Source organism: Osmerus eperlanus, chromosome 6 (genome assembly GCF_963692335.1).
Source record: "Osmerus eperlanus chromosome 6, fOsmEpe2.1, whole genome shotgun sequence".
NCBI classification, from domain to species: Eukaryota; Metazoa; Chordata; class Actinopteri; order Osmeriformes; family Osmeridae; genus Osmerus; species Osmerus eperlanus.
Genome location: NC_085023.1, coordinates 19,079,119 through 19,095,940, shown reverse-complemented (window position 1 = coordinate 19,095,940; position 16,822 = coordinate 19,079,119). Strand labels below are relative to the sequence as shown.

The following is a 16,822-nucleotide window of genomic DNA, read 5'->3' as shown; positions in this document are numbered from 1 at the left end:
ACAGTGACATGATGTTAAGCAAATAGTTTTAAGTGTCTGACCTTTGTAAAAGGGAACCTTTTGAAGAGAAAAAGCAGAGGGAAGCTAGCGGACGTCAATCTGGACGCCAAGCGGAAGAGCCGATTTGACAAATGCCACTAGTTGCAGCAACGCACACACGCACGCGCACACAGCTACCAGTCTGGAAGGGGACAAGCATTAATGCAGCTGGAATTATGATGAAAATTATGTTTCCCTATCTTGGCATGTTTTCCCTGGAGCTCTTTATCAGACTGTGCGGAGGGAGAGGGGGAGGGAGAGGGGGAAGGGCAGGTCTCATGCAATATTCATCAAATCAGAACTTTCTCATGCCATCAAACTAAAGTCCGGCAAACCGACAGGCACATTTCTTACAACTTCTGTATTCGGACAAAAAAAACAGGAGAGAGGGATTGTGAGTAAGGGAAGAGGAGACCTATCTTCTGTCTAGCCCTCGATCTCCCTCTCTCCCTCCGACCCCTGTCTAGCTGTGTGGAGTCGGGGCTTAGACTGACCGGGGGGGGGGGGGGGGGGGGGTGAGAACTGTGGGTGTGTGTGATAGGGCTGACAGCCACCTGAACCCTGGCCAGAGCAGGACACAGCCCACGGCCCCTCAAGGGCCACTGGGAGAGGGGCGGGTCAGAGAGAGCGGGGGAGCTCTTTACCCACACACCATGAAATATACATGTATTGGAAAATATAGGCACACAAATAGAACCACACATTAACACATATAACATTTAAGTTTTGGAATCATATTGCAAAGGACAATTGCTGTACATGTGTTGCATGGCTTGGTTCTATAAACTGTAGCGAGCAGCTTTATCATATTTACACTTCAAATGAAACAGGTGCTTGACAGGAGTGAGTCAGACATTGCAAGTCAAGCCGTTTTATTTCTTTACTCTACAATAAGTTTTGTATTTGTGTTAGGAAGATTTTTACAAAAAGCGAACTACATTCAACATATTATATTCTTCATAAACAATGAAATCATAATTGGAAAAATATGAGGAATGTCAGCTACATTAATGAATGTTATCCTTAAGACTGAGAGATTCCGAATCAATATTTTCTTTCCAAATAGCAGTGAGGAGCGGAGGGCTTGGGGCCTGTGTGGAGGGAGATAGGCAGGGCTCACGGGGGGAACTTTCGGCTCCTTATCTCTCCGTTCTCACAAAAAAACAAACAGGCACAGCAGGGGGTGCTTCGCATACACGCAACGAGCGCTCTCGAGAACAAATAAACTCAATCCTGACGTTTTAAAGAAAAACATTTCATTTTTACAGTCGTTTTAAACATCTATGTCAATACGTTTCGTGCCGGACAAAGAGGTATTTTCAACGTTGAGTCATAAATATTCAACATCTAACTGAGCTGATGTAGGAGCCAACTGTCCCAGCGTGGTATGGAACATATCAAGGGAAGATACAATGACAACAGATACATATTAAAAACACATACATCATGGATCATGCTACTCTACAGTTTATTTTCTTTACAGCCCACTAAACTTTTATTTTTTTGTCATAAAAATCCTAGGATCTGAGAAATAGTATTATTATTATTTAATCGTATTTTTTTCGTTTTTTCATCCATGCTGTAGCCTACGTGACAGAGTGCTCCCAGTCCGACAGTTACGAGCAGGTTCAAACTCACCACTCCATCAACCTGTAAGTTTAACTGAATAAACAGAGCAGTTTATCCACTCTACCTCTCCCGGCTAGCTTGGGACAGCTTCGCTAGAGGAACAGTCACATAGAAGCACATCCAATTAGATCTAGCTGTGGCTAGCACAACAAATCCAGAACGGCACCTTTTAAAGAATGGCCAAATGCTAGCAGCTGACGCGGGTAGCTGTTGTCGAAATCGAGCTGACATCCTAAACTCCCACTTGCTGATGTGAATTAGACTGTGGGGTCCAATTAGCAACAAACAGTTTATAAATGTATAATCGGAAAGATAACAAGCAGCCGACAAAGCTGAAGGGTCTACGCTAATGTTGATTACGATAGGACGTAAAATATAGGCATATGCTGAGTATGAAAACATGGTGGTTTTCCTTTCAAGTCAGTCACATACTTGTTCATGTGAGGAAAGAATGACGATAAAAAAAAAGTAAAAAAAATGACACATTTGAACTTTTTAAGCATTCTTCCAAAACTCTTCTGCTCCCTCCATTCAGAGGTGAAGCATTTAACACGCAATGGCATTTTATTTTACCTCCATTCCTCTGTTGTCTGTTAAGTAGCAGTATCCTGCCCTGCGACAGAGTGAACCAGCTGCTGGCCTTCTGACCCCCGGTGGACACTCATCTCTCCCTCCATCCCTCGCTTTCTGTAACCCACCGAATGGGGCTAATGTGCTAAATTAAACCGGCCAGTGTGTGTGCGCACACATGCCTCCTGTCACAACATATCCGGCTGTCTGCTGCGTTAACGTGACACCAAGAAAAGGTTCATTTTTGCCCGAATCCGACAGCTAGCAGGTCAGAGTGGGCTGAGAATTAACAGTCAGTGACAATTCCCCCGGTCACGTTGCTGAATTAACAGCACTGCTATGTGTGTGGTGTATGGTGTGTGTGTGTGTGTGTGTGTGTGTGTGTGGAGGGGCAGGAGGGCACCCTCCCCGTCAGAGCAGCGAGGCAGCGCAACCACTGTCGCCCTGCGCCACTCCTCCACATCTGCCACTCACTTGTTCACTCGTTCACTAACTCTCTCTCTCTCTGTCTGCCTTTAAGGGCACCAGCAGCAGCTGTCACTGCAGAGAAGCGCCTGTCAATCACAGACTCTAATCCAATGGCGCGTTGGCGGGGGGACGGGGATGGGGGGACGTGTCACATATGTTGAGGGGAGCACAGGGGAATGACTCGGGGGTGGGACAGTGCAGGGGTACCGGTGCGGGTTGCTAGGGACCGACACTGACACAAGCCACTGTGACATGTGGCCCGGGTCCAGCTCTGAGTAACCAAGCAGCCACGAGATGAGGGGGGGAGGAGACGAGGAGGAGGAAGAGAGGGGGACTGGGGCATGGCTAACCTCCACTGACGGGAATAGCATTCAGAAGTGGCACGCATGTAGCTGACGGAAATGCCTGGCGTACGAATACACACACACACAGACACACACACACACAGACAGACAAGTGAAGCTTGCTGTGTGCTGCGCCTCTGTGTGGATGGAGGCTCACCTGGTGGTGCTGTATGCTCTTGATGTTGCAGGTGAAGTCGTGGTACAGGTGGAAGTTGTCGATGTCCTTGGGTTTGCCCTTGGGGGCACTCTGCTGCCCCGGACCCACGCCCTGCCCCTGCCCCCGTCCACGCCCCAGCCCCTGCTTCCCCAACGCCTGTTGCTCTTTCAGGGCCGTCTTCGACACAGAGGACTGGAGCAACACCAAGCTGTTGTCACACCTGGAGCACAGACAGAAAGCAGGAAAGGAAGACATGTGGTTCTCTTGTGGCAGACAGACGATACACATTCAGTGTTTCATGGGATTATACTTATTTAATATTGTATATTATTTTTATATTAGGAGGTTTACTATATTTTAGCTTATCATAGATGTTATCTGTGTTCTGTGTACTTATATCTTATGTTATGCCAGGTTGCTTTGCGTTGTCTTGTCCTAAGAATTTCAGTGCCCAGTCTGACCCTGTGTTGTTCTGTGCATCTGACAATAAAAGACTTGAACTTGAACTATATTTGTGGTGGTAGGCAGGGGCGGATCCAGGATTGTAAAGATTTGGGGCTCAGGCCAAACCTATGTCCTAGTATCGGTTAGATGTTAGTGTAGATAGGGACTTCAACAAGTAATGCAAACGCGTTGCGTGCAAGAAATGTATTTGCATTAATTTGAGCGCTAAATAGTTTTGGGAGCTTCATGTAATATATTGTTATATTAGCTGAATGTATTTAACTATGAATATTATTATATTTAACTTAAATGTATCCGTCTTGAACACATTTGTGCAGAGAATTATGATACTAACCGTTCGTAAACTCCGGATTGATTCTCCTGCCGATTCTCTGAAAAAGCCGTTTGTCCCTCCCATTGATTCAGAGCACGCACGGAGAGTTGGCTATTATGAATATATTATATATTACGAGTTCTTTCGGCTCAAATTTTTGGGATCTGAATTTCACCATTCGAATTTGAGCAGCCTGAATTTTGTTGTATTACAATTTCTGAAGCTTAAACATTTTTTTTGTTGTTGAATTTTTGGGATCTGAATTTTACAGTTTGAATTTGAGCAACATGAATTTCTGAACCGTGATTTTTTTTTTTACATTCAAATAAGTTGATATTTCAATTTTAAAGAGGTGAATTCAAAACAAAAACATTTGATGGTGTTCAAATTTCAATATTAAGAATTCAATGCCTTTTAAAATTCAAAACATGTCACTGGTTTGCTTCCATAGCTATTCACAGACGAGTCAGTGGCAAGATCCGTTGTAGTGAGAGAGAGAGAACGCGAGTGGGGCAAGAAGGGGCTGAGCGAATCTATGCGTTTTCTTTTTACCATGTTAAACAGTAAAAAAAAAAAAAAAAAGTTTACACCTTTGTGGAGGTCAATTTTAAATTGTGGAGGGCTGCCACAAATACATCAATGTATAGGAAACACTGACATCCATGTTAGTCAAGGAGAGGTGGAGAGGAGTGGAGGAGTGAAGGACAGGACAGGAGAGGACAACATGGGTGTTTACAGTGATCTGATGAACTTCAGGGTCTCGCTGTCCTTGGCAATCATATCAGCCAGGATCTGCTCTACTCCTGTAGACACCTCCTCTACAGTGGACAAACCTGTGGAACACACACATTTTAGAATTGTACTTTACCCAGGTCAGGGGCAAACACCATCGCTTTGAATAAGAAACATCCCCTGAATATTTGATGAAAGAATAAAAAATTTACAAATCCCAAACTTCACTCAGATTGTATGATATTGACTATACGTAAAAAATTAAGTATGATACCATTCCAATACGATTGATATTTACCTCTCCGTAAATATACTTATTGTTGCCAGTTATGTAAATGTGACCAAAGACAAGGTTCTGCATGAAACTCATAGCGAGCTACCGCTTCTCCCTGTAACCTAGACGATGACAGTTAGGAACGAGGGATGCATTCCATCATCCAGCCAACGTTCCACTAAAGTGTTTGAGTGCGCCCGGCTCTCCATGTCATGGACCTCTGCTGCTCTCTAGTGGCCGAGGTCTTTTTTGAACTACAACTGTTGGCTGCTGGTGTTTGTCGGTGTTTGTTTGGGCAGTGTGAACTGGCCGTGTGTGTGTGTCTGTGTCGGTCTGTGTGTGTGTCACCTCACCCTTGGTCCCGGGTCTGACCCAGGAGTTCAGATCCACACTGTGAGGTGTGTTCAGCAGTTCCAGGGCTGCAGGTTCCAGGCCCAGTTCTTTGGCCCGTCTGGCCTTGGTCAACCCGCTGTCCTTCTTGTAGGGCGCGTACTGCAGAAGCACATTCATGAGTCACAACCTTCAACCAACACCCTTCTGATTAGACAGGAGCTCAAAGCAAACCTGCACCTTTAGGACAATAGATGATTGTATCCCCATCCCCATCAGGGGAAGTAGTAAGGACTCAGGGGGGGGAGTAGTAAGGCCTCAGAGGGGAAGTAGTAAGGACTCAGAGGGGGAAGTAGTAAGGACTCAGGGGGGAAGTAGTAAGGACTCAGGGGGGAAGTAGTAAGGACTCAGGGGGGAAGTAGTAAGGACTCAGGGGGGAAGTAGTAAGGACTCAGAGGGGGAAGTAGTAAGGACTCAGGGGGGGAGTAGTAAGGACTCAGAGGGGAAGTAGTAAGGACTCAGGGGGGGAAGTAGTAAGGACTCAGAGGGGAAGTAGTAAGGACTCAGAGGGGAAGTAGTAAGGACTCAGAGGGGAAGTAGTAAGGACTCAGAGGGGAAGTAGTAAGGCCTCAGGGGGGAAGTAGTAAGGACTCAGGGGGGAAGTAGTAAGGACTCAGGGGGGAAGTAGTAAGGACTCAGGGGGGAAGTAGTAAGGACTCAGAGGGGAAGTAGTAAGGACTCAGAGGGGAAGTAGTAAGGCCTCAGGGGGGAAGTAGTAAGGACTCAGGGGGGAAGTAGTAAGGACTCAGGGGGGAAGTAGTAAGGACTCAGGGGGGAAGTAGTAAGGACTCAGAGGGGGAAGTAGTAAGGACTCAGAGGGGAAGTAGTAAGGACTCAGAGGGGAAGTAGTAAGGACTCAGAGGGGAAGTAGTAAGGACTCAGGGGGGAAGTAGTAAGGACTCAGAGGGGGAAGTAGTAAGGACTCAGAGGGGAAGTAGTAAGGACTCAGGGGGGAAGTAGTAAGGACTCAGGGGGGAAGTAGTAAGGACTCAGGGGGGAAGTAGTAAGGACTCAGGGGGGAAGTAGTAAGGACTCAGAGGGGAAGTAGTAAGGACTCAGGGGGGAAGTAGTAAGGACTCAGGGGGGAAGTAGTAAGGACTCAGGGGGGAAGTAGTAAGGACTCAGAGGGGAAGTAGTAAGGACTCAGGGGGGAAGTAGTAAGGACTCAGGGGGGAAGTAGTAAGGACTCAGGGGGGAAGTAGTAAGGACTCAGGGGGGAAGTAGTAAGGACTCAGGGGGGAAGTAGTAAGGACTCAGAGGGGAAGTAGTAAGGACTCAGGGGGGAAGTAGTAAGGACTCAGGGGGGAAGTAGTAAGGACTCAGGGGGGAAGTAGTAAGGACTCAGGGGGGAAGTAGTAAGGACTCAGAGGGGGAAGTAGTAAGGACTCAGAGGGGAAGTAGTAAGGACTCAGAGGGGGAAGTAGTAAGGACTCAGGGGGGGGAGTAGTAAGGACTCAGAGGGGGAAGTAGTAAGGACTCAGGGGGGGGAGTAGTAAGGACTCAGAGGGGAAGTAGTAAGGACTCAGGGGGGAAGTAGTAAGGACTCAGGGGGGAAGTAGTAAGGACTCAGGGGGGAAGTAGTAAGGACTCAGGGGGGAAGTAGTAAGGACTCAGGGGGGAAGTAGTAAGGACTCAGGGGGGAAGTAGTAAGGACTCAGAGGGGAAGTAGTAAGGACTCAGGGGGGAAGTAGTAAGGACTCAGGGGGGAAGTAGTAAGGACTCAGGGGGGAAGTAGTAAGGACTCAGGGGGGAAGTAGTAAGGACTCAGAGGGGAAGTAGTAAGGACTCAGGGGGGAAGTAGTAAGGACTCAGGGGGGAAGTAGTAAGGACTCAGGGGGGAAGTAGTAAGGACTCAGGGGGGAAGTAGTAAGGACTCAGAGGGGGAAGTAGTAAGGACTCAGAGGGGAAGTAGTAAGGACTCAGAGGGGGAAGTAGTAAGGACTCAGGGGGGGGAGTAGTAAGGACTCAGAGGGGGAAGTAGTAAGGACTCAGGGGGGGGAGTAGTAAGGACTCAGAGGGGGAAGTAGTAAGGACTCAGGGGGGAAGTAGTAAGGACTCAGGGGGGAAGTAGTAAGGACTCAGGGGGGAAGTAGTAAGGCCTCAGAGGGGAAGTAGTAAGGACTCAGAGGGGAAGTAGTAAGGACTCAGAGGGGAAGTAGTAAGGACTCAGGGGGGAAGTAGTAAGGACTCAGAGGGGGAAGTAGTAAGGACTCAGAGGGGAAGTAGTAAGGACTCAGGGGGGGGAGTAGTAAGGACTCAGAGGGGAAGTAGTAAGGACTCAGGGGGGAAGTAGTAAGGACTCAGGGGGGAAGTAGTAAGGACTCAGAGGGGAAGTAGTAAGGACTCAGGGGGGAAGTAGTAAGGACTCAGAGGGGGAAGTAGTAAGGACTCAGGGGGGGGAGTAGTAAGGACTCAGAGGAGGAAGTAGTAAGGACTCAGAGGGGGAAGTAGTAAGGACTCAGAGGGGAAGTAGTAAGGACTCAGGGGGGAAGTAGTAAGGACTCAGGGGGGAAGTAGTAAGGACTCAGAGGGGGAAGTAGTAAGGACTCAGGGGGGAAGTAGTAAGGACTCAGGGGGGAAGTAGTAAGGACTCAGGGGGGGAAGTAGTAAGGACTCAGAGGGGAAGTAGTAAGGACTCAGGGGGGAAGTAGTAAGGACTCAGGGGGGAAGTAGTAAGGACTCAGGGGGGAAGTAGTAAGGCCTCAGAGGGGAAGTAGTAAGGCCTCAGGGGGGAAGTAGTAAGGACTCAGAGGGGGAAGTAGTAAGGACTCAGAGGGGAAGTAGTAAGGACTCAGAGGGGAAGTAGTAAGGCCTCAGAGGGGAAGTAGTAAGGCCTCAGAGGGGAAGTAGTAAGGACTCAGGGGGGGAAGTAGTAAGGACTCAGGGGGGAAGTAGTAAGGACTCAGGGGGGAAGTAGTAAGGACTCAGGGGGGAAGTAGTAAGGACTCAGGGGGGAAGTAGTAAGGCCTCAGAGGGGAAGTAGTAAGGACTCAGGGGGGAAGTAGTAAGGACTCAGAGGGGAAGTAGTAAGGACTCAGAGGGGAAGTAGTAAGGACTCAGGGGGGAAGTAGTAAGGACTCAGGGGGGAAGTAGTAAGGACTCAGAGGGGAAGTAGTAAGGACTCAGGGGGGAAGTAGTAAGGACTCAGAGGGGAAGTAGTAAGGACTCAGGGGGGAAGTAGTAAGGCCTCAGGGGGGAAGTAGTAAGGCCTCAGAGGGGAAGTAGTAAGGACTCAGGGGGGAAGTAGTAAGGACTCAGAGGGGAAGTAGTAAGGACTCAGAGGGGAAGTAGTAAGGACTCAGAGGGGGAAGTAGTAAGGACTCAGGGGGGAAGTAGTAAGGCCTCAGGGGGGAAGTAGTAAGGCCTCAGGGGGGAAGTAGTAAGGCCTCAGAGGGGAAGTAGTAAGGACTCAGGGGGGAAGTAGTAAGGCCTCAGAGGGGAAGTAGTAAGGCCTCAGGGGGGAAGTAGTAAGGACTCAGGGGGGAAGTAGTAAGGCCTCAGAGGGGAAGTAGTAAGGCCTCAGAGGGGAAGTAGTAAGGCCTCAGGGGGGAAGTAGTAAGGCCTCAGAGGGGAAGTAGTAAGGACTCAGGGGGGAAGTAGTAAGGCCTCAGAGGGGAAGTAGTAAGGACTCAGAGGGGAAGTAGTAAGAACTCAGGGGGGAAGTAGTAAGGCCTCAGAGGGGAAGTAGTAAGGACTCAGGGGGGAAGTAGTAAGGCCTCAGGGGGGAAGTAGTAAGGACTCAGGGGGGAAGTAGTAAGGACTCAGGGGGGAAGTAGTAAGGACTCAGGGGGGAAGTAGTAAGGACTCAGGGGGGAAGTAGTAAGGACTTACGACATGGTCCAGCTCTTCAGCGGCCCTGCAGTTCCTCAGGGCCATCTCCAGCCCCGCGGTCAGAACACCATCTTTCTTTAGGCTCTGGCTGATGGACTGCGTCTTCTTAGCCAAGGCACTGGAACCAGGATACAATATATAACAACAATATATTGTGGAGCTATATATCGCGCTACAAAATGTTTACAATATGTATCGTTGAGTTATGGCAATATTTTTACAATATGACGTCGGTTTGATCCTATTGGTTGAGCTACCAGCACGCGACCTACTCTGCACCTGCGTCATGCGTGCATTCACAGAAATCGCTTGAACAGAGTTAACTAAATTGTATGTACAACAAAGAAAATAAAAATAAAATGTTTAATGTTTTGGAAATAAATCTGTTAATTTAATTTCAGTTTCATTTAAAATGTTGTTCAAAATATCGTGATACGTATTGTACACCCAGTATTGTGATACGTATCGAACCGTGAGCTGAGTGTATCGTTACACCCCTAACCAGGACCAATCCCAGTCACCACGCATAGACACAAGTGAATCTCAAAGACATTGGCCACTCACCAGTAAACATGAGAACATAGCTTACTTACTAACACCATCTAGTGGGCAGACTAAAACACCGCCACAATTTATGGGAACGTATATGTATTCTTTCTATTTTCTTAGGTCGGTTTAGGTGCAGTTCTGTGGGCGTATGCAAAGCCCTCTGTGACATTGCTTGTAAAAAAAAAAAAAAGTCTATATAAATAAGATTTGATTTGGTCTTCCATTGGTTAGGAGGACAATTGTGGAATAAAAAGGGCCATGCAGCTGTAAAATGAAAACACACCCACACACACACCCACAAGGCAGCCAGCCACATTCACATTTAGTCATTTAGCAGACGCTCTTATCCAGAGCGACTTACAGTAAGTACAGGGACATTCCCCCGAGGCAAGTAGGGTGAAGTGCCTTGCCCAAGGACACAATGTCATTTTTCACGGCCGGGAATCGAACCGGCAACCTTCTGATTAATAACCCGATTCCCTAACCGCTCAGCCATCTGATTTCCCTGCCACCCACCGGATCTCCTCCAGGACTATCTGGATGTCGCGGACAGCGTCAGCATCCAAGTGGTTGATCAAGTCCTTCCTGTAGCGCACCATGAAGGGAACCGTATTCTCCTCCTTCAGGAGCTGGCTGACGTTCACACACACCCACGGCTCCACACCCGAACGCTCCGACAGAAGCTGGGGACACACACACAGCGTTATACACACACACACACACACAGAGACAACATACACACATACAGCAACTCACAGAGAACATTCACCCAGAGATACTTTTCTTACACAGACACTAGGGGTGTAACAATATATCGTGGAACAATATATCGCAATACAAAAATTTTACAATATGTATCGTAGAGTTATGGCAATATTTTTACAATATGACGTCCGTTTGATGCTATTGGTTGAGCTATCAGCATGCGACCTACTCAGCACCTGCGTCATGTGTGCATTCATTGCATTCACAGAAATCGCTTGAACTGAGTTAACTAAATTGTATGTACAACAAAGAAAATTATTGAAAATGTTCAATGTTTTGGAAATAAATCTGTTGATTGAATTTGTTTAATAAAAAATGCTGTTCAAAATATCGTGATACGTAATGTATCGTACACCCAGTATCGTAATACGTATAGAATCGTGAGCTGAGTGTATCGTTAAATCCCTAACAGACACACAATAATTTTCTCGCACACGTGCACCGTCACACACACACACACACTGTCATATCCTCTGGACTTGCCTCAACAGGGTCCCAGTTCATGTTGAACTCTTCCCCGAGGCCTCTCCCGGAGTGGGGCTGCCTTGATGGCCTGCCCTGAGGGGCCCCGTCAGTCTTCTGTCTCTTCAGCGACGGCTCGTCGAACGCGAAGTCCTCCACAGGCTCCTCCTTCTTCAGCCCCAGACTCTGACGGCTGGACGAGGAGCCCTCGCCCCCGGCCGTGGGCTCACTGCTGGGCCCTGCAGGCAGGGCGAAGGACAGCCTCTGGTGGAGAAACAGACACAGAGACACACAGAAGAAAAAAAAAAAAAATCTGAACAGGATTAGGTTCCGGATTGAAGTCAAGAGCTATAAGAGGAAAAAGGGACCTGAAAGTGATATTCTGTTGATATATAGGTTTACTTGGGAAGGTTTAAGAGTTTATGGGATTATGGTAATTTAGAACCATTCATTCGAACAAACCTCCTCCTTGACTTGGCGTGCCTGCTGTGACTCCAGAGATGGGTCAGTCTGGCTGGTTTCTCCATGCTTCTCAACCTCAGGTGGGTTCGGCTCCTTTTGAATGTTAGTCGCCTTGGGGCCAGGAAGGGCCTTGGCAGCCCGTGGCTTTCGTGGAGCTCTGGGTTTCGGTTCTTTGGGTACTTTTGGTTTGGCAGGTTTCTTCACTGGTGGTTTCTTTTTAACTGGCTCTGCTTTGGCCTTCCTCGTGGGTACCTTGAGATCTGACGGACACCATTCATCACTATCCTCCGCCCCACTCTCTGTCTGTGTGAAGGAACTGACAACCAGATAGAAAAGTTAGCAAATGTTGGTGCCACTCAAAAGTGCCACTCTCGCACTTTTGAGGTTCATGTTGTTTATTTGTAATTTGTTTAACTACATGCTCTTACGTTTCTTCCTATTGGCACTTATTTGCTTTTCACAATGCATGCTTCATGTTTTGGTTACCCGCAATGTTTTTGGGGCTATCTCGTTGTTTATGATCATTGACCTATGCACTTTTGTAAAGCTCTCTCTTGGAAGACGCTCTGGATAAAAGCGTCTGCTAAATGAATAAATGTAAATGGTTGGATGACTGCTGATAGTAAATTACTGAGCTGAAAATGTGTACAAAGCAGGCCTAAGTTTAGGAGCTGGGTGTTATCCAAGAGCTGGGTATTCAAAAAACACAGTTCTTAATCTTCAAATGATACTCACAGATCTGAAATGTCTGGCTCCTTGTAAACTTTGGCAGTGCGGGTTCTCCGAATCATCTGGGAAAAGAGACACACACAGGTATGTTGTCACCCCTAGCCATCCTGACGTTAATGCAATGTTTTATTTATGCTTATTAAGAGACCTACATGCATAATAATATATGTCTACTATCTGTGCATGCTGATATAATGTCCCGTTCCTCAAAGTAGCATACATGTACCAATTTAACACAGATCTAGGGCTTTTGCGATATTGCAAGTGAATTGCAGTGTATTCAAAACACCGGCTATGCTAGCTAGCATAGCAGTACTAATAGAACGCAATTTCAAATCTCGCGCGTCACTCCATGTAAGTAGTAAGTTAGTCTAGTGACTAACATTTTGTCTTATGCTTTAACACACCTTTGAGGAGTAGCAAGTGATGCTTTATCAGGATTTGAAAGTATTGTGTAACTTGTCGCAACCGTCACGATCCATTGCTTTGCTACACAAAAATTCCACTACCGTAAACGCTTGAAATGAAAGGAATCAATTAGCCTACACTGTAGGTGGTAACCTTTTAACAAGTATACATTTTCGAGAAATAAATATCGCAAAGTTGTATCATATCGTATACATGTATAAAGCAGTCGTGATATAATTGTAAATTAGCTTTAAATATTGTCCTTCATTGGTGCAATATTGCATTTAATAGACCGTACGGAGATGAGTTTTACCGCCTCGTAATGCAAAGTGGTACATTCTGAATAAATAATTTTAAAGGTGTAGTGTTCTTGCGTTTTGGTTGTACACGGTCAATAGCTATAGGCCTACTCAAGAAACAACATTTAATGTCATACAAATCCCTGGGGAATATTTTCCATAATTTCGAGGCATTTTGAATTACGGGAAATTATGGGGAATAGTCCGTATATGTACAAGCTGCTATGGTTTTTCTCAGGGACATTGCATCACCGCTTGTGCCACAAGGTGGCGACCTACGATTAAAAAAAGAAAAAAAAGCAGGAGCGCATTCCAGCCAAGCTTGTAATACTTCAGGGAATTTCCAAGCAAACTGTTACCGTCACATCTTTGCATGGGCCTGGTCTGTTATGTTAGCCTCTCTAGGCTACTGAGTTACATGTGCATCTACAGTAGGCCGACTATGAGGGATTTTTCTTTAAAGACAAGATGAGGACCCATGGTAAATCATTTGACCTGGCTATTCTGATTTCTCAACCGCGATAGAACAATTCCATCTTCTTATTGTCATATCTTACGCAAGTCTAACAAGAACATGATATCACATGTCTTTTGACTATAAAATAGTCACACACAAACAATCTTTCTGATAGTGTGGACAATGGAATTGGAATGCATAAGACCTCAAATATTGTCTGCTTTGACAGCAATGGGCTGTTCCAACACAGATGCCTGTATTTGTTGAAGACGTAATGCATTTAGACATAGAAGGCGTATAACTTCCAGATAAACTGGCTATAACCTATCATTTTCAACTGAGCATCTGATGTAGATGAACGTTCAACATGGCTTATATTTTCCACCATCGTTTAGTAGCTTACTGTGCTTGGGATGCGCCCCTGCCCTGATAGAGCTGGTCGCCTACACTGTTGCGTCGCACTCCCCCATCAGGCACAGACCAGACGCGGCAAGGCACCGAAAAACTGACGTGTTTTGCGCATTTCCTGCACCACGTTCAGAAGGTCGGGGGAGGTAGCGGTAGGTCTGCAGGAAACTAAACAACAACGGCAAGAAAAAATCTCAAGACGACCGGGAACACACAAAAACTGAGTAAACCACAACTGAGAGTCAACCTGCAACTATTTATTATTCAAGCTGTTCACAAGTCGCCGTGGTCTGTAGAGAAACATCCCAAATGCGGGGCGAGGCGGCAGGAGTCGTCCTCTCTCCCACCCAACGGTGCAGTACGAGTGCTTCCAGAGCCTGACGGAGTAGTTGCGTTGGACCAGCTTTTATATATTTTACTGTAGCCTAACTGATTATGGTAATAGTAGGCTGTTGATTTTCCGACAGCTTCATTGACTCTGTTCCTTGCGTTTTGAGCTTCCCTGGGCTTAGCCAATGTCGAGTTTATTAGGGGAGGCTTTGTCTGGTTAAACCCAAATGTGGATTATCACTGCGAAACCCAATACTTTGAAAGACCAAAAACTAAACGTTTTACTCTGTCTCAACTGTTTCAGAACATCTGATTTGTACGCACTGATATGTGCGTGGTGAAGTGAGACAGGGCCGTTTTTCATTAGAAAGATAAAACTGCACTAAATCATCGGTCTTCGTTTGAGGATTTAACAGCGACTAGTTGCATTAGTCTGTTTATCGCCATTTAACGTGGCTGGGTTGGCGGAATACTTTGCAAATAGCAATTGATTCCAATTGAGTGGAATCACATCACCGCCATGGTGGTATTCAATGGGTTACTGAAGATCAAGATTTGTGAGGCGTTGGACTTGAAGCCGACAGCTTGGTCTCTAAGGCATGCAGTTGGCCCAAAGACACCGACTTTCCTCCTCGACACATACATTGCTCTGAACGTGGACGACTCCCGTGTCGGCCAGACCTCCACAAAGCAGAAAAACAACAGTCCTACGTGGAACGATGAGTTTGTTACAGAGGTGCACGAAGGACGGAAAATCGAACTGTCTGTCTTTCACGACGCACCAATTGGATATGACGATTTTGTAGCCAACTGCATCATACAGTTCGAGGATATACTGCAGAATGGCAGTAAACACTTCGAGGACTGGGTATGACCTGTTATAATGCTTCTCCCTGCCCGGTCTCCTTGCCCTTACCGCACACCTTTCTCATTCTCACTCTCACATTACCATCCCTTCCTGTTTGATGTAAATCACTGCCACGTTCATCTTTCAAGTGTCATTCATTGGCAAACGTAGGTCTGTTATACACCAGGATTGGCCTTTCAAACACTAACGGCAGATTGCGCGCGTTTGTAGCCTTGAGCTTGAGCCAGCCACCTGTATCATCCCGAGGATCTGGACTCCACGCGCAGATAACACCGTTGCGTAGAAACGGTGGAGAGGAGGGTGCATACAGGCCGGTCATAAATATTCCCAACAGCTGCGACGGGGGCAGCATTTTCAGAGCAGCAACACGTTTCCGTGTTGGACCAAGCAACACAACACAGCCTGAAACGTTAAATGCCACAGCCATGATGTAGGTGTAGATACAAAAACAAAAGCTCTGCAACCAGCTCAAATGTTGGTTGTTACTGACTGGCCATCTGCGAGGAGACGTTTGTCTTTACCCGGAGATATGTAGGCTATAGTAGGGCTAGCGTTCTGTGAGATCAACACATGAATCATGAGGTTGTCTTTAGGCCTATGTCCTCTCTTGAAAGATCGGCCAAAGCAGATGCCTTTGAGCTATGCAGCAGGAGGCTTTGCTAGTTCACTGACGGGTGAGATGGAACAAGGAACACATCTTAAACCACATCTTCATTCATCCACAAAGGTCATCAAGAATAACATGTTCATACTGAAAAGTTTAGCACCTTAATCTACTAATAGAACAGAATCCATAAGATTAATTTGACATTTTGCCATCTCCTAGTCCTGTATTTATATAGGCTACATTTGTATAGGCTACATTTATATAGGCTACATACACACGACTACACACAGGTGTACGGATTTGTGCTAGCCTCTTTCCTCCTCGACCTCTAGCTCAGTTGAGGCAGTGAGGTTGTCTAATTGAAAGTAGGCCAGATTTTGATTTAACATTTCCCCCTTTCCAATATAGGACATATCACTATCACCTTACTCATTCAAAGCCTACAAGCTATTAGAGCATCATCACACATTCACATATAGCTGTGGTGTAAACACACATACACACACACACGTGCAGGATGTAGAAGAGCAACTGTGCTCTTTGTTGTCTGAAGCTGACATGAATGTGAATTATTGATGAGGCTCTATTAGGTCCATTATAGGGGTGGAGGGGAGAGAGAGAGGGTGGGAGAGATAGAGGGTGGGAGAGAGAGAGGGTGGGAGAGAGAGGGGGGAGAGAGAGAGGAGGGAGAGAGAGAGGGTGGGAAAGAGAAAGGAACAGAAAAAAACAAATCTACAGCCTGCTGTTTGGGTGGGGAGCGCGACATTGGTTTCCAACTGGGCTTTCTGAATTATTGTCTTGATGGGTTAGGTTGTTGAAAGTCTGTAATTTAAGTCTGTTAACTAGCCTGTTCTACAGCTTGACTCGTCAGACTTGGCTGGGAGGGGCGTCTACTCATGGGTCACTTTGGTCATCACTGCTAAGTGTTTTCAAGATGGCGTCCACCGTGTCGGCTAGCTGTCTACTTTCACTGCTGTGCAGTGGGGATTGAAGCTAGATGGTCTGGCCTGTTCTTCCATACACAATATGTCCTGCGTGGTCCACATCTCCTCTATCCACATTGGCTTTGTCTTTCTTTGTGTGTCTGCCTCTAGCTTTATTCCTCCTTTGTCTCTCCATTCATCGAGATTTCTCTATGTCTCCTTGAAAACCCTCAGCATTGTAGTGACACCATCAAACACAATCTCTCAATCTCCCTCACGTTCACTCTTGTTCCCCTTCAGTCTTTTATGTCACTCTTTCTCTCTCTCCTCATCAAACTCCCTC

General features: G+C 46.5%; 2 protein-coding genes across 2 annotated transcripts in view; one reads left to right on the top strand and one right to left on the bottom strand.

Annotated features, from left to right (window-relative positions):
- The window catches only part of srbd1 (S1 RNA binding domain 1), a 43,937-nt gene extending 31,077 nt beyond the window's left edge, over positions 1–12,860 (bottom strand). The window contains exons 1-9 of the mRNA XM_062464542.1: positions 12,587–12,860; positions 12,186–12,241; positions 11,451–11,766; positions 11,010–11,252; positions 10,278–10,444; positions 9,213–9,330; positions 5,345–5,483; positions 4,722–4,818; positions 3,208–3,427 (exon numbers count right to left, since the gene is read on the bottom strand). Of these exons, the coding sequence (XP_062320526.1) occupies positions 3,208–3,427; positions 4,722–4,818; positions 5,345–5,483; positions 9,213–9,330; positions 10,278–10,444; positions 11,010–11,252; positions 11,451–11,766; positions 12,186–12,241 (1,356 nt within the window). The 5' untranslated portion in view covers positions 12,587–12,860. The remainder of the gene's footprint in view (positions 1–3,207; positions 3,428–4,721; positions 4,819–5,344; positions 5,484–9,212; positions 9,331–10,277; positions 10,445–11,009; positions 11,253–11,450; positions 11,767–12,185; positions 12,242–12,586) is intronic.
- A 954-nt stretch (positions 12,861–13,814) lies between these two features.
- Positions 13,815–16,822, top strand: part of LOC134022791 (protein kinase C epsilon type) — a 34,137-nt gene continuing 31,129 nt past the window's right edge. Inside the window, exon 1 of the mRNA XM_062464541.1 lies at positions 13,815–14,949. Coding sequence (XP_062320525.1) covers positions 14,602–14,949 — 348 coding nt within the window. The 5' untranslated portion in view covers positions 13,815–14,601. The remainder of the gene's footprint in view (positions 14,950–16,822) is intronic.